At 43.1% G+C, this 21,524-nt stretch overlaps 2 protein-coding genes and 1 pseudogene across 4 annotated transcripts; all 3 read right to left on the minus strand.

Annotated features, from left to right (window-relative positions):
• Positions 1-649: 649 nt before the first annotated feature.
• Positions 650-6,441, minus strand: LOC146609928 (uncharacterized). Of its 3 annotated transcripts, none has more exons than XM_085346272.1 (17): positions 6,339-6,441; positions 6,147-6,256; positions 5,914-6,033; positions 5,629-5,673; positions 5,435-5,461; positions 4,541-4,612; positions 4,377-4,439; positions 4,261-4,287; positions 4,117-4,161; positions 3,916-3,951; positions 3,757-3,837; positions 3,491-3,587; positions 3,252-3,391; positions 2,967-3,086; positions 2,601-2,730; positions 1,984-2,086; positions 650-719 (listed from the first exon to the last, which is right to left on the minus strand). In XM_085346272.1, exons 1-17 carry the CDS (start codon positions 6,439-6,441, stop codon positions 650-652), a joined length of 1,389 nt encoding a protein of 462 aa, XP_085202398.1. The 3 variants fall into 3 exon arrangements, with proteins under 3 accessions (XP_085202398.1, XP_085202399.1, XP_085202397.1); XM_085346273.1 differs by having other exon boundaries at positions 4,117-4,157; positions 4,257-4,287; XM_085346271.1 differs by having other exon boundaries at positions 6,315-6,441.
• A 2,547-nt stretch (positions 6,442-8,988) lies between these two features.
• LOC146609929 (cytochrome c iso-1/iso-2 pseudogene) lies at positions 8,989-9,984 on the minus strand (annotated as a pseudogene).
• Positions 9,985-12,353: 2,369 nt separating this feature from the next.
• Positions 12,354-13,524, minus strand: npvf (neuropeptide VF precursor). The gene is made up of 3 exons (XM_085346154.1): positions 13,372-13,524; positions 12,535-12,911; positions 12,354-12,423 (listed from the first exon to the last, which is right to left on the minus strand). The coding sequence occupies exons 1-3, from the start codon at positions 13,522-13,524 to the stop codon at positions 12,354-12,356; spliced, it is 600 nt and encodes a 199-aa protein (XP_085202280.1).
• Between the last annotated feature and the right edge of the window lie 8,000 nt (positions 13,525-21,524).

Here is a 21,524-nt window from a genome sequence, read left to right on the forward strand (position 1 = left end):
ATTTTTTCCCATCTCTTCCATCTGAGTTATTTGGACATTCATTTCTAAAAGGCCTCACTCTGGCTTGGATATTTACAGCATTGGTTAAAGCGGTCTGTCGTGCACTAAAAAAACACATTTACATGCAATATGACAGCATTGCACTTCATCAATATACTGCATTTTTTTTGTAATATATTGCACAGGAATAAACACACTTACACACCCCTGATTTGTATACTACAGTACATAGATCTCTATATCTTTTTCATATTAAAAAGTGCTTTATAACACAGATTATTTCTGCATTAACAGTCAGCAAGTCATACACAACTATTTCGTATGATACAAACATGAAATCATTAAAATGTTTCCCAACAGTTCTAGTGTCCGTAACAGTGCTGCAGCCGATGAAGTGACACTAGCAAAGAGCTGTTTTCTGAGGTCAATTAGAGATTACACCTCCCGTGACCTTTCGTGGCTCAGAACAGGCACAAGAGCTTCCCTTAACTACTCTTTCTCAGTCTGTCGTTTATTTATTAATTAATTAATTTTTTTTTTTTTAAAGTGGTGAGACTTCAGTTGAAATCTGAAGTACAATCCCTTTGATCACAATGATCATCAAGAGGATTTGCAAAGATCCACTGAGGCTGTTTTCAAACCTCTGAATTCAGGTGAAGTACTTGCAGCCAGTAGAATCAATGAGGCATGAGTCGGTGCATTTGAGATGCCCAAAGGACCTGCAGGAGACACAAAAACTGGTTTGTAATACGTGCAATTGATGCGCTGCATTGTCTTACAGTTATCGTGAGTGGACTATTTTTGGAAGATAAGCATACTGACTTATTTCTCAAAGCAGACCCACCATTAGATGAGCTCTTATATTCATACAGTAACACTTACTATACTTACAAAAACTCTCTCTCTGTATTTGTTTGTATCTTTGTCTGCAAACTCCTCCTATACCAACAGAGGCTTGTTTTACAAAGCAGGATTTTGGCTTATCCTTAACTTCAGGGTTAACCCTGTGTTTTGCTTAGGTGGTTCAAAATTAATCTTTTGGCTTTTGTCCTTTTTAAAGCAGCGCTGCATTTAGTGAATCCACATCAGACAATCTGGGTATGTTGAACTTTCTTCGCTGTAGACGACCCAGGAGCTGAGCAACTGAACTTGTCACACATGTGTATTTTAGGCCGCTGAAGGTTCTTAACTATATAAGAAATTATGATGCCATCATAGTCCATAAAAAGGAGTTAAAAACATGTTAAAAAACAAAAAATCTGCATGTGAGCATCTTTATGGCTCACTAATAACATTTTATGTTTTATATTTTTTAAAGTCAGGACTCACAGAAATCCTGGCCTAAATAAAGTACGGCACTGAAAACCCCAAACTGTGCTTTTGCTATGATATAGAAATGAGATATACTGTGTTACGTCACGGGTTTGAGCATATACCAGCTGTGTACAACTTGGACAGTCTATTGCAGGGCTAACAGAGAGAGGCAGGCAACTGTTCACAATCACATTCACACCCAGGGCCAATTTAGAATTGCCAGTTAACCTAATCCGTGCATGTCTCTGGACTGTGGGACGACCCAGAGTAGCTGCAGAGAACATGCAAACTCCATGTAGAAAGGCCCGGCCAGCGGACTGTTTCAAACTGTGCTGCTCACAAAACATGTTTAAATTTCACTACGTCACCCTAACACTGATTACTACACTGCAAGAAGACAAAAGATGATGCAGTAACTAGCTCACTAGTTGCTAACACAGTACAAAATCTGAGATTGAAAACTGAAATCAACGTGAATGTGTGCCAAAAACGTCAGTTTCTCAAATGGCCATGTGAAAATGGCTCCAAATAGTCCGTCCTCACAGAGTCCCATATTAGAAATGCAGTTTTTGACACTTTAATGGATTCATCTTGAGTTATCTGGTCTCTGGAGCAAGTCTAAATGAATGGACTCTACATTTGTGTTCTGAGAGCTGTCTGTGAACATACCCAGGGAGATAAGACTTGCAGGTCTGGTAACCAAAGTCTTTTCCATCGCACTCCTCTATTCCTTCGTGCCTGTAGCCATCTCCACAGTAGGCCCACTTACAGTCTGTCACAAGGGAAAGGAGGTGAGAGGCAGCAGGAGGCAGAGGAGGGTAGGGAGAGAGAAGACATTACTAATTTCTTTGGCACTGCAGTCTGCTTCAGTGATGCCAATACAGCATTTTCTTGCTAATTTAATTGAACAGAAGCAGAGAGTAGGGAGAGGATGGCAGCAGAAAAAAGAGGGGGGTTGAGATTAATGAAAGATCAAGGAAAGGTCTCACAGTGCTTACTAGCTTTCATCCTATGCCATGTGGGATCAGACTCTGTGGTGTACTGGAGTTATGCTCTGCAGGGTACCTCATCAGCAGCAAAACCAATCTACTTTACAGTTGGAGACTCTTTTTTTTTTTTTAATTTAGACAAATGAAAAGCAGTTTCAGCTAAATTCACATAAGCTGGATATTTGTAAGAGATAAAGAAACATAAGCAAAATGGGACATCTTGCATTATATGAGATTTCAACCTCTACAGGCTATTTCTGCAGGTGTGCAAGTTAACAAAGCAAACACGGAACTCACTGAGGCAAGAATCTGTGACAATCTGGTTTCCATCATCACACTCCTCTCCGTGCTGGGCTTGCACCTTTCCATCTCCACACACGCCAACTCTGTCTGGGACTTTCTCAGTAGACTGGTATGGCTGGAAGGGCTAGAAAAATTGAAAGAACAAGCTCCAACTTCCTCTGAGTCTAGTGGTTTGCATGTAAGATATCAAAGCATTGAGGCTAAAGTTGCAGTTTATTTTCTGGAAAGCTTTTGTGTACCATCTACAAAAAACCCCCACTTTCTTCTAGCGCTTTCAGCCTCATACCGTTGCCTTCATCAGTACATATAGTCATACAGTTGACTTGCTGCTGCTCAGTGCTGCAAATGCTTTGAAATTACCTGTATGGGCTTCCATCCATCTTTGTCTTTAAAATAAAGCATCCTCTGATCCTTCCTGAATGCTATTGCATTCTCTTGTTGTAGATGGTCCATCTCCTCCTCACTGTTTACCACAAATATCTTGTGGTGAATATGAAACACACACACACACACACACACACACACACACACACACACACACACACACACACACACACACACACACACACACACACACACACTGATCAGTGAAAGCATGCCAATTTAAATACTCAATAACAGTATTGTGACAGGATGTGGTTTTACCGCTGTGACTTTATTTCCACTCCGCCGCTGTGTGTAACTTCCAAAAGGAGCATTATTTGGTCCGAGAGCACCTTCACAATTACAGTGACCCGGTGGACCAGGAAGACCCTTATCCCCCTTTTCCCCTACTAGATAGAGACCTATAAGAAACACATAGTTTACAAAAATAAACTTGGATAACACACAAGCAGCCAGTGGGATACTGCTTCTGATTGGGTCATGTCTGTGAGCTACTATACCTGATGCAGGAGGACCAGGTGGCCCAGGGTGGCCAGTAGGACCTGGAGGTCCGGGAGGGCCCATCAATCCAGTGGCCCCAGTCTGGCCCTTCATACCCTGTGCAAATTATAAAATACCAGAAAGTAGATTACAAAGCAAATATGCAAAAAAAAAAAAAAGTGCTAATCAATGGGAACAGCATCAGTGAGTGTGTGTGTGAGGTAAAAGACCCCACTTCACTGGCTATATTTTCCAAAACTGTTTTAAGAACGTTTCTTTTTTTCACCTGTTTGCCTCTCTTCCCCGGACGCCCAGTCGGTCCTCTCTTCCCTGATGTTCCTGGCTCTCCCTTTGGTCCTTTTTCGCCCTTTGAGAGAAGCAAAATTGAGGAATAACTGGATAAAAAGCAAATCTTTCATCTTCTTAAGTCTTTAATTACTCTTACCTTCTGTCCAAGCATCCCAGGCAAACCAATTGAACCCTGTTCAGAGACAGAATGGGAGCTTGTTGTGAGAACACTGACTTTATCATAACATGTATATGAAATACTTAACAGTAATTTATTTGGACTCTGAAACAGCCATACCAAGAAAAAGGTCTGAAATCATTTGAATTTTAAATTTTAAAAAAAGGGAGTGTATCAAACCTTATCGCCTTTTAGGCCTACTGGTCCAGGATCGCCTTGAGCTCCCTTATAAAAAAGAATTGGGGCGAGGGGAGAAAGAGAAAATGTGGATATGACACTTTTTTAGTAAGAGCAGTTAGTTAGAGGATGTGACACAGAACTTGCCTTCTCCCCTTTGTAACCACGTAAACCCTGAAAAGACAGAGTAAGAGACAAGAGTACATCAGAGAGAGAAAGCTTAATAAGAATCAAACAGGTAGTCCTGTAAACATGCCACTAACCTTTATTCCAGGTGGTCCCCTCAGTCCTGGTAATCCCATGAGTCCGGGGTCCCCTTTCTCACCCTGAGAAAAAATACAACTAGATGTATTTCAGGTGTCAGGAGTAAAAAACAAAATGCACCCAAAAATGTGTCTGTGCCTGGAGGAAGAGTCATGACACTTACCTTGGGCCCCTGTGGGCCAGGCCATCCTGGAATTCCTTGTTTGCCTGGCAGGCCTGGAGCTCCAGTACGACCCTACAAAAACATCAATACCAGTAACAGTTTCTCTGCCCGCTTCAGTAAAAGTGATGTGAACACAAAAAGCTGCTCGTCTACTCTAAAACTGCACGAAGAATTTTGCTGCAAACTCATTTAGAGTCCGACCTCCAACTCAGACTCCGCTCTAGAAGCACTGCAAATTACTGGACGGGAATGAAAGCCTAATCAATCTGGGTTCTGGGCAAAAGAGCCAAACATGATAGACAACAGCCGAACATCTCCGTGACACCCGGACAAGCATTGCAGAGCTGCTGCCATGCTAAGCAATGTGCTTTCATTTAACTGCCTTTCATTAAAACCGCAGCCTGTAGAGACTCTACGGACCTGCTGTGTGTGTGTGTGTGTGTGTATGTGTGTGGAGTGATTTATCACGAAGAGCAAAGGCACTTAGAGTGATTAAAGTAGAGAAGTAGAGTGCTGGAGAGGCTGGATCAGCAGGACTAGAGTTTGGTACGAGAGCTACTGGAGCAAGGCCAAGGAAAAAGAAATACGGAGAGAGGAAGCTGGAGCAGAGGAGAAAAAAGGAACAGCAAGGTGAGGGGACAACGGGATCAAAGTTTGCTGCAGGACGAGCATCTTCTGGGACTAATGCAGCGGAACCCATTTAGCAGCTGCAGAGGATATTCTGAGCACATCAATAGACAAATCACATCACAGAGCTCCAGGATGCATCCAGGGGGGAGAATAGAGGCAGACAGTGGGGAAAATCCTGATCCCATTACACCAAGGACAAGATGACGAGATGGACCGGAGAGAGTTGAGGAGCACAAGATGTGCAGGAGAGGATGAGCAGCTCACCTTTAACCCTGGACGTCCAATTTCTCCCTGGAGGAGGACAAATGGAGGGGCAGGAGATGGGGTGCTCGTTAGAGCAGAGAAGAGCACAAGGACACACACAAACACAAATGCTTTTACAGAAAACTGCATTAGAGACATAATTCACTCACCCCCACCCCTCAAACAAAACCCTCAAAACACACACACACACACACCTTCTCTCCCTTTGGTCCTCTTATGCCGGGCAATCCACTATGACCCTGAAAAATGTCACCAGATTTATATAAATCTCACATATCCCATAATGAGCATGGTACATTTGTAGAAAAATCAATACTAAAAAGGTTTGCGCTTGTTTAACAATATGTCCATCTGCTGTCTAAGAATGGTTTTGCTGTCAGGTGGATGCTCTGTGGCTAAATCGGGCTGAATTGCTTTTAGAGAATGATTTTGTGCAGCAGCTTATTTATTTATTTATTTATTTAGAAGTAAAGCCTTACCTCTGGGCCAGTCGGACCTGGAGGTCCCGGAGGTCCAGGCGGACATCCTGGTATCACAGGCTTTGGTTTTATCTGCACCTCCCCTCCGAAAACACTCGGCTCCAACAGGCTGTTGCTGTCCTTCATTCGATCAGTAAACACACAATCAGAGAGAAAGTTCTTTTTAAGTCAGTGGCCTACATCGGGCAGGTAGGGGAGGCTGTATAGAAACAGGTGTGTTTGTGAAGACGTACAGGGCTGACCCTCTTCCAAAGCTGAGGCGGAGGAGGGAAGAGTGGTGGTGGAGGAGGTGACATGAGACAACAGGGGTCAAACCTCATCGGCTCGGCCAGGAACCTGAAGCCTGAGAGGAAAAAAGAGAGCAGTGCGCATCAAATGGAGTGGAACATGCACACACACACACACACACGCAAAGCTGGACTTACCTGAGCGGGCTGAGAGGATGGCGTCCATATAGGAGTGATGAGATGAGGCCCACGCAGGAGACAGAAGGATGAGAAAGGTAACTGCAATATTCTCCAGGTCCATGCTGCTGGATTACTTTTCCTAAAACGCACACAGGGCAGCCGATTATACACACAGTACACTCTATTTCTGTTCCCTGAGCTTACTGCAGTAGTTGGCACCTGTCACTTTTCCTTATTCCCTCTTGAGGGTGTCACTATTTCATCACTTCAGTCCACTAAAGCCTCTCTCTCTCTCTCCTTATAGCATCATAAACTTGTTGCAGCTCCACACTGCAGCAGATTTAAACACCGCTGTAATTCCAGCCATGCACCACCACTACCAGTGGTGCCAGAATTAGACAGAGGGGAGGCCACTGCTTGTCAACAATAGTAAGATTCATTCACACAAACCATTTTAACACGCTCACACTGCATGCGGTCAATGCAGGTCAATAACAGGAGGGAGAGAGAGAAAGAGGGTGGCTTTGCATAAAGATGCTGATAAAGGCTCACGTGTCACTCCATATCACATCGTCACTGGCGCTCACTTCTTCTTCTCGCAGCCTATTGATTAAACAGTACATGCTGTCGAAACGACACCACAGCCCTAAACCACTAATAAATGTCATCCCGTGGATTTCATTTGCGCGATCTCTTTACCTTCAGCTCGAAATTGCGCCGCACTTGTTGTAGACACGCCGTCCGGCGCTCCTTTCGTCTAAATGGGATGCGCGCTGTGCAGTCCCGAGTACTGTGGCTCCTCTGACATTTGTGTAGCCAATCTGGAGAGCTAATAAATCCGATCCACTTATCGACCCGCTTCTTCACCGCCGGTCAATAACAACACAATTGCAGCTCAGAGGACCGTTTGTTTTTTCTCTTGGCGCTCCTCAGAGCCCATCAGAGAGAGAAGCCACTGAGTGGAGCAGACACGGCGGTGTGCTGTTCAGCTCCCAGCGGGCGTGGATCGCGGGACCATTTACTGTTGTGTCATCTGGATCGGGTTCAGGACAGCTGGCCGCATAACGCAATTTAAGTTTGCGCGTGCCTGCACTGGCCTGGCACGTTCTGCGTCCTCAGTGGTGAGCTCTTTATTGGAGTAATGGCGCCCTCTGCTGGATACCTTTGTCCGTTTAATAAAATAAAATAAAATAAAATAAAATAAAATAAAATAAAATAAAATAAAGTTTCACTAACAGCTGATTGATCGAGCCTATTGGTGATAATTGTTTGTAACGTGGATTTTATCTTTATCTTTTTTACCAATTAACACTTTGGTTGTCCGATTAAATTGCACTATTTTGTATATAAAGATGAAAAATAAGACGCAATGCTGCTTCGGATACTGCAGGAAATATGTTATGTGTTAATAAAAACTTTTATTTGGATGTTTTTTTTATTTGGATGCCAGACACGAGTAAGCAACTCGTGTCTGGCTGCACTTCATCCACCCTGCCAGATGTGAAAGCAAGCTCAAAGATTACAAAGGAAAATAGACAGCTAGACAAATAGGGCCTGGTGCAAGACACTTTACCAGACTTGCAATCTGTTAGAGCAGGTGCCTGTCTAGTAAGTGGTGGAGCGGGTGGCCAAGATTTTCCATAATGGATAGCAGATAGTTCAATGATCTCCTCACCACCACATCTTCAAAAGTGTCCAATTTGCAGTCAATCACAGAGCCAGCCTTTGTGATCAGTCATTTGGTGTCACTCTGATGCTGCTCCCCCAGTAAGGTACACCGTACTCACCACAACTAACTGATAAAAAATCTCTCATTTTTTGCTGCACCCAGTGAAGTATGTAAACTTCCTTAGGAATAGATCCTGATCATCCATTGCCTGTGGGGGTGGTTGTCTGATCCACATAGTTTGGGAGGAGAAAGGAGAAAAGGGCAAAATCACTGATAGTAATCAGGATGTGCAGTGATAATGAGCAGTGTGTGATGGAGGAGCCAGCAGAGGACTGCTGGAGGATAGACACCTGCTGGACAAACTTAACTCATTTGCTCTCTCCGCTCACTTTTATCCGTCTGTAATCTTAAACCCAGAGGATTCAGGATAGCTGTTGGCTGTTGGTGCAAAGTAATTTGTCCTTCAAAACTATATGCTCTATGAATATATTATTAGTGTCTCAATCTAAAATTTTGTCTGCTAGAATCCTAGTGCTGTGTGGTGAAGCCAAACATATTAAAAACAAAGCAGTGCTTCAAGAAAATAAATGGCAACCTTAAAAAATCACACCAGCTGTGTTTTTATGCAAAAATTTAATATAAGATTAACTAAACACTACAAGGTCAAAGTCAATGGTGTTTGGCAAATGTAAAATAGCATGCTAACTCAGTATAAAGAATGAGGCCTGTTAAAGTAATCTAAGCACTTTACATTGTTCCTTATTCTCTTATCTTTTTAAAAATACAACAGCAATCTATTTGTTGACCATACTATCCATAAAAAACACAGAACAAACAAAAACAGAAATGAATTCAGTGAAAGTAAAGAGCAGCACTGTAACGATCGAAGTCTGTAACACCCAGTGGTTTGAAAAGATGATTAAAAACCTCTTACACAAAGCCTGCCCAAATTGATACATCTAAACAGAAAACACTTGTGTGTTAACAGAAAACAAAGTTCTAACAATGTTCCACACAAGCATCGATCAGCAGTAGTTTATGCGCCTCATAAGCTTCTTTTAAATAGTCTATAATATCCTTTCTCTCTTTTTTCTTTCTGATGCCACTGAAGATCATCTTGGTGCCTGGAATGTACTTTTTTGGATTTTCTGTGTCTTCATCCCATACAATATCTAAAAAAGAAAACACAATAATTAAATTAATTCTTTGAGATTAAAATCGGTGAATCGGAGAAGAATGCTGGCTACTGTGCTACCTGTTCAGGCCTGCTGCTCTGGCCATCAGGTATGGGAAACATATCCTTTCTTAATATTATAGCAGAAATATACACACTACTGAGCACTCCAAGGGAAAACTCCCATAAATTCCAGTACAGAAGAGTTAAAATGCAGATTACAATTCACATTCAAAGCTCTACTGAAATTTATAAGATTATGAAGGTTTGTTCTGTCAGGATGTTGAATATGAAGACGATGAAGACTGCGGAGGAGATTTGTGGATGTAGTGAGGACATGCAGGGGGATGGCATAAAAGAAAAATGATGCTGAGGGATAGAATGAGATGGAGGCAGATGATTCACTGTAGCGAACCCTAAAGGGAGCAGCTGAAGATGAAGAAATAGTTCTTAGAGGATAGATTGATTATGATTGACTTTTTCACAGAAGAAGCTAGCACTGGCTTATTCACTCCGCTTTAATTTTCCACCAATCTGATTTGCATCTTTTCACATAGAAAAGACTCAGACACAAAGCTTCACAAAGCTGAGATGCATGGAGATCAATCAATCTGTCAGTCTAACCAAGGTGAGTTCTGCACAGCAATGGTACCTGTATCAATGTTGGCCTGTGTATAGGAGTAGCCAGGTGCTTGCCCTGTCTGCCTTCCAAACAGTCCCCACAGGTTGGGCCCCACCTTGTGGCTCTCCCCCTTTCCCACTCTGCGGCACTGGGAGCATTTCTGCACAAACACTTTCTTTCCTTTCTTGACATCCCCCATTACCAGTGGCTGGGAGGAGACACAAGCGAAGTGTGCAACCTGGAATGAGTCACACCCAAACTAGTAACATATGAAGCGAGTGGAAATATACTACACAAATATTTACATGTAACAGTAGCCCAGAGTCAAAAAAATCACTCACCAACTTCCAGGCTGTTAATGCACAAGTTATGAAATGTGGAACAAGATGTTCTGGGAACAAAAACATGTAAAAAAACAAAAAAACAAAACAAAAAAAAGAAGTTTAAAAGAAAAAAAAACTAAAATAGTTATTTAACAGGAAGATTGACTCGCTTTTGCTAAAAAGTCAAAGTGAGAAAAGATTTATGCCATCATTTATCCTCCAAAAAGACACATAAAAAACAAATAAATGAACAGTTAATAAACAAAAGGGAAAACTTGCAGATATTGGACTGTGGCTGAAATACCTCTGGACAGAAGTTCAGTGTTTAGCTTCAGCTTCAGCGTTGCGCCGGATAGTTTGAAGCTCAGAAAGTAAGATCTCAAATTTATAATGGGGGTGGTTGACTATGCAGTGGTTCAGTAGGACATTCATTCAGTACAATGATTGGCCACTAGAGGGAGACCAAACACAACCAAGGTGGTCACATTTTCCCTCAGTCTGGAGTAACAAAATCAGTGTCACCATTTTCAGAATCATTCCAGTGAATCAAGAAAGGTGTGAATGAATTTTTAACCGGTGGATGACATAAAGAGTTTTATCTAACAAAGTGATAGTGCCCGCAGTACAGGATGCACAGTACTAAGGAAACAGTGGGAGTGTGTGAGTTTTCTGTGTGCTTAATGTTTTATGTGTTAACTTCCCTGCTTTACTCTGTAATACTAACAGTAATGCAATTGTCTGCTCGAACTTAAGAAATTACATTAATTGAATAAAGATTTTAAAGAAACACAACTGCCTTGCTTTAATGTGGACTTCCTTCCCTATAAGCCTTCTGTTTTGTAAGATAACTCTTTAAAGTGTTAGATAGACTTACAAAGTATAAATTTTCCTTTTGATAAACACCTCTATGAAATCTATTTTTACAGTGATCCCCACTTGCAGTTTGAAGGTTCATCTGCAGGTTAAAATGCATTTGTCACCATTATGCAACCATAATGGATTTATAAACACAGCTCCTCATTTGCATCTGTTAAAAACCACACTGTCCAGGCCAGCCAACAGATTTTTTTATTTGTTGTGTTATCCAGCTAAGGCTCTAATGCAAAGGGTGTAAAACTGGCTACGGGATAGCCATACTTTATTTAATGCTATTGCAAGTTATGTATATTTACTTTTTCTCAAAGTATTTTCTATCTCACATCTGCATCTACAACCAGCTTAGAAAGCAGTTAACCCCACACTTACACTGAATCCAGAGGAAAACCCAACAAAGTCCCTGAGAAGGTTTGAATTCTTGCAGTGAGGTGACAGCGCTAACCTCCACATCAACCTAGCCACTGATATACAAAACACTGAATACAAAATGTCAGAAGGTTTTTTTTAAAACTATCTCATGATATTGCACCAATCACCAGTATTCTAACCTCTTTGGCCATTGAAATAGTACATATTACCCTGATATACCCCCACTACTGACAGAGTACGTACATATATAGTTGGTGGTTTCCAGGACACGAGGAATTTATTTACACGCCACTATAGGAAGACAAGGAAGCATATTTTCTTTATTAAATATATATTTACTGGAATTATTATGAAAAAAGTGAGTTAATTTTCAAACTAGAGGCTGAGCAGAAAGATCACAGTGGCCACTTTGATTGGGTTTTTGTCTCCCCCTTGTGGTTTATCACTGAACTGCAGGGTCACATGCCGTAAAATTGCTCCTGTATCGGCAGGGTTTCAGTGGATGCCGGGTGCTAACATAGTTAACTGCAAGGTTAAAAAAAAATTCAACAATAAAATGATTTTTCCAAAGAAGTACTGAAAAGCAAAACTGATGAAAAAAAATTTAAACAATGTCTGAGATAATCACAGCATTAGCTGGAGGAATGGACCACCATCACAGGATATTAATGTTTGTGTAAATCAGTTTTATTCCCAATGGCACAGCCCACTGACACTCCTTTGGATCAGGACGGAACAGTTTGTGATTGCAGGGCTGAGGTTTAAACATTGCTCATGACCGTTGCTAGGTCAACTGTGCAAAGTCAAGTCAGATGTAAGAGAAAAATTTCTGTGACTTAGTATGAAATATGAAAATTTGCTTTCCATCACAATATGTGTAACTTTATTTAAAGAGACATACAAGATTTTCCTCAAATGTTTCACTTTAAGCACTTGTCTATACAGTAAAATAAAGAAATGTTGATATTTACATCCTACAGAGCCCTATAGACAAAAATCACTATTTACTCTTTTTTTCTTCCAGCTCTGTTTCTTCATCTGAGGTAGTTGTTGAATCAAAGTTTTCAGCCCTGTAGGAACAAAGCACACTGTTTGCAAATGCACAATGGGACACCCATCCCTTCTCAGGAGTGCACCCGAGGTTGAAGATAGATAAACCATTAAGAACATCATTTACCTACCAGTGCAAGCCAGTGTTTAATAACTGTTCAATGGCAACAGTCCTCAGAAGCTTCCAGTAGGGACTATTCCTCTCAAATCTTTGAGACAGCACTTGGTTCGGTGCTCGTCTGATGCTCGGGCACTCTGCACACACTCGAATTGCCACCCAGGATCTTCCAAACCTCTGGGGCAGGTTGGGAGAGGAGTTTGGTGTCCTTTCATCACTGGGATGACTCTGTCTCCCAAAGCGCAATGGCATGTTGGCGTGCTGGTGGAGGGGTTTGACAGTGGGCGGATAGAACCTGACGATGGTCGGGAGGCTGAATTTGCTGGTGGTGGGAGCCACGTGTATATTGAAGCTCTCGAGATCTAAGCTCCTGTGGATTTTATTTTTAGTCTAGAAACAAGAGATCAGATGAAATATAATGCACATAATGCACTGTTTCAGTAGTTTTGCAAGCCAAACAATTGCTGGTTCACTACTGGGTCAAGGGCATTTTTTTCTCACATTCATTAAAAAAATTTTTTTGTTCACAGCAAAAGCAATCATTAGTTGCCACCACAGGTTATGCTCATACCCCATATTTTTCTGCAAAAAAGTGAAACAATGTCTGCAAAAGCTAATTTTGGAGAGCCCAAGATGATCTATTTGAGTTGCCTTTTTTAAAATCTGCTCAGCTATTCATTTAACAATCTTGTACATCAGCTAAAATTACCATATGGTTAAATTTTTAAGCTCAAGAAATTGAAGATTATTTGAGGTTTTCACACTTTAACCAATTTCTGAAATGTTAAATCAGTTCACAAAACATGTTTTACTCATTTACTAACAAGTTATGGGTCTAATTATTTCTTACCTCTTGGTGCGGCTGTTTCCTCACAGAATATGTGCCGTCATTGCTGCTGAGCAAGTTTTTACCGCTGCGGACCAATTTCCCAAAGACGTGTACATCAGACCCTCCAAGACCCCGCAGCATCAGGAGCGCAGACAGTATCATTGTTACCAACATATTAACAGCCATATTTCACAACTTCTCTGAGCAGCCTGAGGACATATGGTTACCACAGTGTCTGCAGGTATTAAAGGTCCCTGAAAGCATGCGTCACTGGCGGTGTGTGATGAAGACAGTCAAACACATGCACATACATCTTCAGCCTAATTTAACAGGAGGAAATTCCTGACCCTACTAATTATCCTTCTCTGAAGGATATGTTTGAGGAGGTATGTATGTCCTAATTAGGCTGCTGAATGAACCAGTCAGCGTGTTTTCGGTTTAGTTTGGTTGAAAGCAGGAAGTTGACAGGAAGCAAAAACAGGTGTTCAACAAAGATACCACATATCACATTTTTAGCATCACAATTTGATTTACAGTGAGCCAGAACAAAACATTCATTTTTGTAAGGATTTCTTGTAAGTTTTCTTTACAGTGTAACTAAAATGTTTACATTTACGTGCATGTAAATAACCATGCATGAAACGACGGCCTGAGAAAAATAAGAGCAATTATAATTTTATTCAAGTTATTGAAAATTCAGTTAGTTTGAATTATTATATTAAATTATTCTATATGTTTTTTTTTTAAAAATGTGATATTTATAAGAAACACCTTGGTCTACGCATCTACAAACGCAGTTCTGAAGTAGTTGGGATGCTGTGTAATATGTCCAAAAATAATAAAAAAAATAAAAAAATAAAAAACCAAGCCAAAACAAAACAAAACAAGAAGCAGAAAAAAACATGCAATAACTTGCAAATCTCATGAAGACATATTTTAAAATATATAAAATGTTGAAAGTGAAAAAGTGTACCGTTTTAAGAAAACAATCAAAAAAAAAATTAAATCAATTTGAATTGAATAGCTGCAGCAGTTCTTGAAAGCACTGGGACAGGGCCATATTTCCCACTGTGTAGCATCCCAGTCCATGAACGGGACCTGAGGAGACCAGCTGCTGCTTTTTTTTATTTTTTATTTTTATTTCATAATGCCTCACACGCTTTCAGTTGGTGAAACATCTGGACTCCAATTCAGCACTTGGACTCTTCTCCTATGAAGCCATGCTGTTTTAATAGATGCAGGATGCGGTTCAGCATTGTCTTGCTGAAATATGCAAGGCCTTCTCTGATGGGAACGTATGCTGCTCTAAAAGATGCAGACACCTGCAAGCTGCTAATTCCATAGGTACTAGTGCATCCCTGTAAAATCTGAGATGGAAGCTTTTGAACATTGATAACAAACCTAATGGTTCTTCCTCTCTTTAGTCTGGAGGATGCAGCATCCATATTTTTCCAATAAGAATTTCAAATTTTGATTTGTCTGACTCTAACGCTGTTTTTACACTTTTCCTCAGTCTATTTTAAAACTTTTTTTTTTTTTTTGCCTGTCCCGTTTGGCTCTTTTGCCATCAGAATTGTTGTCTAAAGGCAAACAAAGATGCCCAACGGATTTACTTTACCAAATTGACCATCCCAGCCTTGCCGTAATGGTCCATTTGATTCACCTTTTATTGTTTATTTTATTTTCACTTACTGAATACGGGACAGACTTGACTGGGGGAAAGAAGGGGAGAAAGAAAGAGGGAAAGAGAAACAGCTGAGAAGAGGGACGGGGGAGAAGGGCAAAAAACATAAACCAACAGAACGGGCAGAGAAAAAAAATGCATATATCAATCACCTGGATCACTTGCTGAGAAAGAAAAAAGAAAACAAGCAGAAGAGAACAAGAGTAATAGAATAAACAACATAACAATGATATATGGGAATATGACAGTAAATACTAAATATTAAACATTATTGTGCAGCACATAAGATCAACAGAACACAGTGTGCTTTGAGGTAGGAGCCAAAAAGGGTGTAGTTTGTGGGTGTGATCACCCGTGTGTACACCTGTGAGCATGGACGCGCTTGTTTTTTGTTTTTTAAAAGGTTCCTTCATGTAATGATCTGCTAGAGGGTGTGGGGGGGCCACAGCCCCGTCCTCCAGGGCATGAAGCAGGTGTGGAGGAGATCAAAACTCCAGACATCCAGAGGCCCCCAGAACACAAGAGACCAAGGAAGACCAACAGAGGGGCAGCCGCGCCACTGACCCAGAAAGAGCTGAGGAGAGTCCCAGATGAGGGCTCACTCAGCAGCCGCGGAGCAGAAGCCAGGGGGAGTTGCAGTGACGCGCCCGTGAGCTCCGCCGGCAGCCAGCCGTGCCTGAGTGACCGAGCCCCAGGCCGAGAGGCCGGGGGCACCCCACCTCCGAAGTGGCCCGAGCGAGCCCCAGGCTCCAGGCCCAGATAAGCGGCCGCCAAGGAGTGAGCCGGTGTGTACCTGGACGCCCATCCCCAGACACAAAGAACCACCAACGCACCGATGTCTGAGGGAGTCCGTCACTGGCAGGGGAAGTGGTGGTAGGGGGAGATAGCCCTCCAAACCTTGGAGGGCCTGAGATGTCCCCAGAGAGGTGGCGCCTGACACCCAACCTGACATATAGACACAGACATACAGGCACACACAGACACAAACATCCATTCCCACCCTCATGCTCTCATATGCACTTACTCCACACTCAACCAACGTGGAGACAGACATAAAGAGACGTTGTACACACGATCACACTCCCCAAGCGTACTCTACAAACCGGGTCTAGGTACCCTTGCCCCTGGAGGGGGGAACTGCACCCAGACCCTGGTGGTGTTACCCTTTTCCCTGCGGTGGGGGGAGGCAGACCGCCCCGACTCCGCAGCAGCAGGAAGGCCCCACAATCCAGACCGCAGTCGGACGGCCAACTCCTCCTCCTAGCCCCCCCGCTCCAGCAGGTCGCAGAGAATGGGGGTGAGAGAAGACTCCAAACCTCCCTCCACCCGCTCATTGTAGTGTTGATGCATGTGTGTTCTAAGGTGCATTTAAAACCCAGGAGGGCATGGAGCTACCTGCCAGAGAGCAGCAGGTAAGCGCATGGTCCCTCCTGCTAGCCCTCAATGTCTACGTGTATTTAAAATTGAGAGGTGGGAAACGACGCCAGGGGTGGGGTGTATACCCTGATGGTACTTTGGACTCCGTGTATCGTGCCCACCCCCAAGATCCTATATGTATGTGTAATGAGAGTGTGAGTAATGTGAATGTCTAAGTTGTGGGATAAAATTGAGGCAGAGGCAGCCAGAAGGGGACAGAGGGGGGGGGGGTAGCCTCCTCTGCACCCTGGTGACACACCCCTACTCCAAGGTCCTGCATGTGTGGGTGGTTGTGGTGGAGCGGGAAGAGGGAGGCAGCTGGAGATGGGGAGGGAAGGAAGGGAGGGGCAAGTGACCCCTCCCTGGGGCCAGCTCCCCCGCTGACCCCAGTAGGCACCCCCATACTCCGCGACCCGCCAGGGAAAGGGGGCTCAGGCCCATCCAGACCGGGGCCCAGTGCAGCAGCGCCTCCCGGCCCCACAGAGCCCGGAACAGTCCACCCAACCCCACCACAGAGAAACTGCACCCACCCCACCATCCACTCATCTTCCAGACTACATAAGACAATAAACACCCAGGCTGAGATCTTCCTCCACCTCTCCTGTATCTCCCCCTCCTGCAGAGGGAGCTCCTGAGGAGAGGAAAGCTCCTGCAAGATGTGACAATCTCCCCCACCAGTTGAAGAGCCCCCCAGGTGGCTCGATGCACCGGCGGCACCCTGCTCCAGGGCTGGGCCCCCATGCACCCACCCGCCCACAACCCCGGCAACACACCAACCAGGACCCAAGCCCCCGAGGCCCGGTCGGGGTCCCAGCCCAGAGACGGAGCGCCCCCAGAACCTCACGCCCATCCCGGACCCACCCAGGGGCAGCCAGGCTACCAGGTCAGTAACCCACGTCCATCAGCACAGACCCTCCCCTAGCCCCGCTGCACACAGCCGCGAGGAAACAGTCACCTGAGAGCCAACAGAGCCCCTAACCGGACATGACCGTTACCCCGGGTTGAGCCCCCCAAGGAAGATGCCTCCGGGGAACCCCCCGACGCCCTAAGCCTGTCCCTACCCCCACACCAATCACAACAGTGAAGGCGGGACCAAACTATGACCCCCCACCCCCACTAGGTGATGGAGCTGATCAAAGGAGCCCAGAGCAATTGATCTGATGTGGTGGCAGAGGCTGTATCAAGACTAATGTAATCTAATAGATAATTTCTATATTGGTTAGAATTAAGATTATTTTTATTTTTCCAGTTCATGAGGACTGTTTTCTTGGCTATGCATAGGGCAGTGAAAACCATAAGCTGCCCAACAAACACACTAAGGGGGAAGTTGGAATGTTACATTTCAGACACTTCGATAAGTCTTCACATATCTCGCGCCAAAACTTCTGAACTGGTGGACAGAACCAAAGAGCGTGGATATAATTGTCCGGTGAATTGGTTTGGCAGTGTGAGCAGTTGTTGGTAGACGTAAAGCCCATCTTGAACATCCGATGACCTGTATAGTGCACTCTATGTAATATTTTGTATTGAATTAATTGAAGACTGGGATTTCTAATTAGATGAAAGGTTTTTAAGCAAACCTGAGACCAGAAGTTTAGGTCTAAGTTAACTGATAAATCCGCTTCCCATTTTGCAATAGGAAGTGATATTGATTCATCTGTTTTAGAAAGCATTCTGTATATTTTGGATAGTAATTTGGGGGTTTTAAGAGTAAGAAATTGAACCACACTTGGTGGTGTTTGTAGTTCAACTTGACCCGGTTTAAATTTCTTTTTTACTATGGATTTAATTTGTTGATATTCTAAAAATCTTTTCTTGTTGATCCCATATTGTGTAACTAGTCTGTCAAATGAAATAAATTCTGTTCCTTCTAGTATATGTTCTAAATATTTGATTCCTTTATCACTCCAATCTGAAAAGTTTATCATATTATTGTTTTGTAATATGTCAGGGTTGTTCCAGATAGGTGTACGTTTGCATGGGATTAATGAAGACGCCGTCAATTTTAGAAACTCCCACCATGCTGTCAGAGAAGAGCTGATGTTGATGCTTTTAAAGCATTCATGTCGTTGGATGTCTGAGCTGATAAATGGTAGGTCTGAGATCTCTAGATTATTGCAAAGTGCTTGTTCTACATCTAGCCAAGGTTCATCTAAGAGGGTATGTTTTAGCCATCCTGAGATAAACTGAAGCCTGTTGGCTAAGAAGTAGTGCTGAAAGTTAGGCAGTTCTAGTCCTCCTTTATCCTTGGTCTTTTGTAGTGTTTTTAAGCTTAAATGTGGGGGTTTATTTTTCCAAAGGAATTTGGACATACATGAATCTAGAGATCTGAACCAATCTTGTGGCGGTTTAGTTGGGATCATTGAGAATAAATAATTTATTTTTGGTAAGACCATCATTTTTATAGCGGCAACCCTTCCCATGAGTGATATGGGTAGACATTTCCATCTAGCCAGATCATCTTCTACCTTCTTTAAAAGTGGGATATGGTTTAATTTAGTTAGATCTGCAAGCTTGGGAGAAACATTAATACCTAAATATTTTATATTTCCCGATTGCAGTGGTGTAGAAGAGGAATTATGGAAGGAGCAATTAATCGGTAGGACTGTAAATTTTGACCAGTTAATTTTAAAACTTTGACAAAGAGAAGATGTGCGTTTCTAGGTTATGGCTTCTTCTTTGCTCGAATTTAGCTTAAACCTAAATTCGTGAATGACACCTTGTGGTGAACCGTGTTCACAGACAGTGATTTCTGGAAATACATCCCTGCTTTTAATGCAGTGTCAACTGAGAGCCTAAAGATCACAGGGATTCAAAATTGACTTTCAGCCTTGACAGTCTTTTGATATTATTATGTACTTTGTATTATGTGTTATGTTTAATGAGATATTTAAAGTCTTCACAGTTTCATGTTGAGGGACATTATTGTGAAGTTGTACACTGATAAAAGCTATTTTGGAGAGAGGTATATATAATCTATGCAAATCATATAAAATTTACTCTATTATTGCCCTCAGCTAAGGAATTATAAAGTAATGGGTTTATTATACCCTTTTCTTAAGAGTAACAACATTACATTAAAAAATGCAGTAAAATATACCCCCAAACCATGAGTCTTATGTAAGGTAATCGGAACACTGAGGTCGTGTCCAAATTCATGGGCTGAATCCTCCTGAGGACCCGGCCTTCGCGGGCTATGTGGGCCGGGTCCTCAGAAGGTCGGGTAGGCCGGATGTAAACCTACGTTTAACCTGAGTAGCGAAAGACAGCGGTGATCTGAAAATGATGTGCCGGGAGTTGTGCCGTTCTAGTGACCCTCGAGCTCCCGGCTAGTTATCGAGCTGTTGGGTAACAGACAATCCAAACAATCCCTGTCAGTGATGGAGAAGCTTTGATGAAAATATTTGGTAAAAAGTTCACCAGCATGAAGGAAATGAAGTTTCAAACTTTCCTTAGGAGGACCCCAGCACGCCTGCTTAAAGAAAAGTAAGTGTGGCGGTGTGGATGCTTGCAGCGACTGCTGTATAGAGGCCATCCTGCTACACATGAAACACATCAGAGTCATAATTGTTATTTTAGTCACGTGTTTGTTTATTATCCTTATTGTTTTATCTGGGACTGTTTGCAGACATCTCAGAGAGAGGAGACACCAGCATCTGAACAGAGACTTAAACCAGCAACCTGCAGCTCCCTGCTTGGCTGCTCCAGTTTTCTCCTCACTCATGTTCAGAGATGGGCAGTAACGCGTTACTTGTAACGCGTTACTGTAATCTGATTACTTTTTTCAAGTAACGAGTAAAGTAAGGGATTACTATTGTGAAAACGGTAATTAGATTACCGTTACTTTCCCGTAGGAACGCTGCGTTACTGCGTTACTAAAACCGTGATTTTTTGCGAGAATTGTCGTGTCCAAATTCATGGGCTGCATTCTCCTGAGGCCGCATTTGTAGACCGATTACGTCACAGCGACGCGCCGAAGGCTGTCCAAATTCGTAGACCCCTCCGAATGCAGCCGACAAATGCGTGCTCCTTTTTCCGAATTTGAAGGATGGGTCGGGTGTGTCCTTCGTGGCCCACCATATCCCAGAATTCATAGCGCGGCCCAGCCAAGCTCCAGTTTCCGGCTAATGGCGGCCGCTACTAAGTTTTAAAATTACTCTTATTAATCTTTCTGGGTCACAAAATAAACTTTTAACATATTTTCAGGCGAGAAAGTAGCTGTGTAAACATCAAATATCTGCTCGGTTTATCAAGATATCGCATCTTTGCTAAAGTGCTTCGACGTTTTCGGAGACGTCTGCTACCCACCAGCTCGATAGCTAGCCGGGAGCTCGAGGGTTACTGATGTGGCCGAGAATGGCACAACTCCCGGCACATCATTTTCAGATCACCGCGGACTTTCGCTGCTCGGGTTAAACGTTGTCAGCCGGTGATCAGCTGTGATCAGCTGATCACGGGGCCGGGGTTAAAAGAGAGACGCCAGACATCATTCTCTTCGTGTCAGGAGCTCCGAAACTCTGCCGACGTCAGTCTCCGCCTGATTCAGCAACCGTGAGTGATTATCCCTTCAATCCTTTTTCTCTTCCCGGCTCCGCTCGCTCTCTGTCGGTAACGACCGTTCCGAAGCCACGCTTCGTGCACTGATCGTTACTAGAATAACTGCGTGCCTGCTCCAAACCCACCGCTAGCCTTCGCCGCGCTTGGGTCTAGCCAACACGCCACACGGGCACGCCGAATTACTGTGTGCAACCCGCCCGGCCGTGACAAACGTAATATATAAGTCACTTAGACAACCTAAAAATGTTATTGTTGGGCTTTTTTTCAGTGTTTTGTTTGTTCGTGAGTAAATCGGTTTGGCTGAGATTAAAGTTATTAGATTAGATAAAATAAAACTTTATTAATCCCCCGGGTGGGTTCCTCCTTGGTTTTTACACAGCTGACTAAACGTCAAACAGAAAACTGATTAAACAGAAGTGTGAGACAGTCGAGAATTTACACCAGTGTCCTGTTATATTTTAGACAGCAAGGAGCAGACGGCTGAGTTTATTAAACTCCACCGAGACAGCGGTGACGC

The sequence above is a fragment of the Diplotaxodon limnothrissa genome, linkage group LG22 (assembly GCF_057381915.1).
Source record: "Diplotaxodon limnothrissa isolate DT_005_m linkage group LG22, D_limnothrissa_male_GT1.1, whole genome shotgun sequence".
Classification (NCBI taxonomy): Eukaryota; Metazoa; Chordata; class Actinopteri; order Cichliformes; family Cichlidae; genus Diplotaxodon; species Diplotaxodon limnothrissa.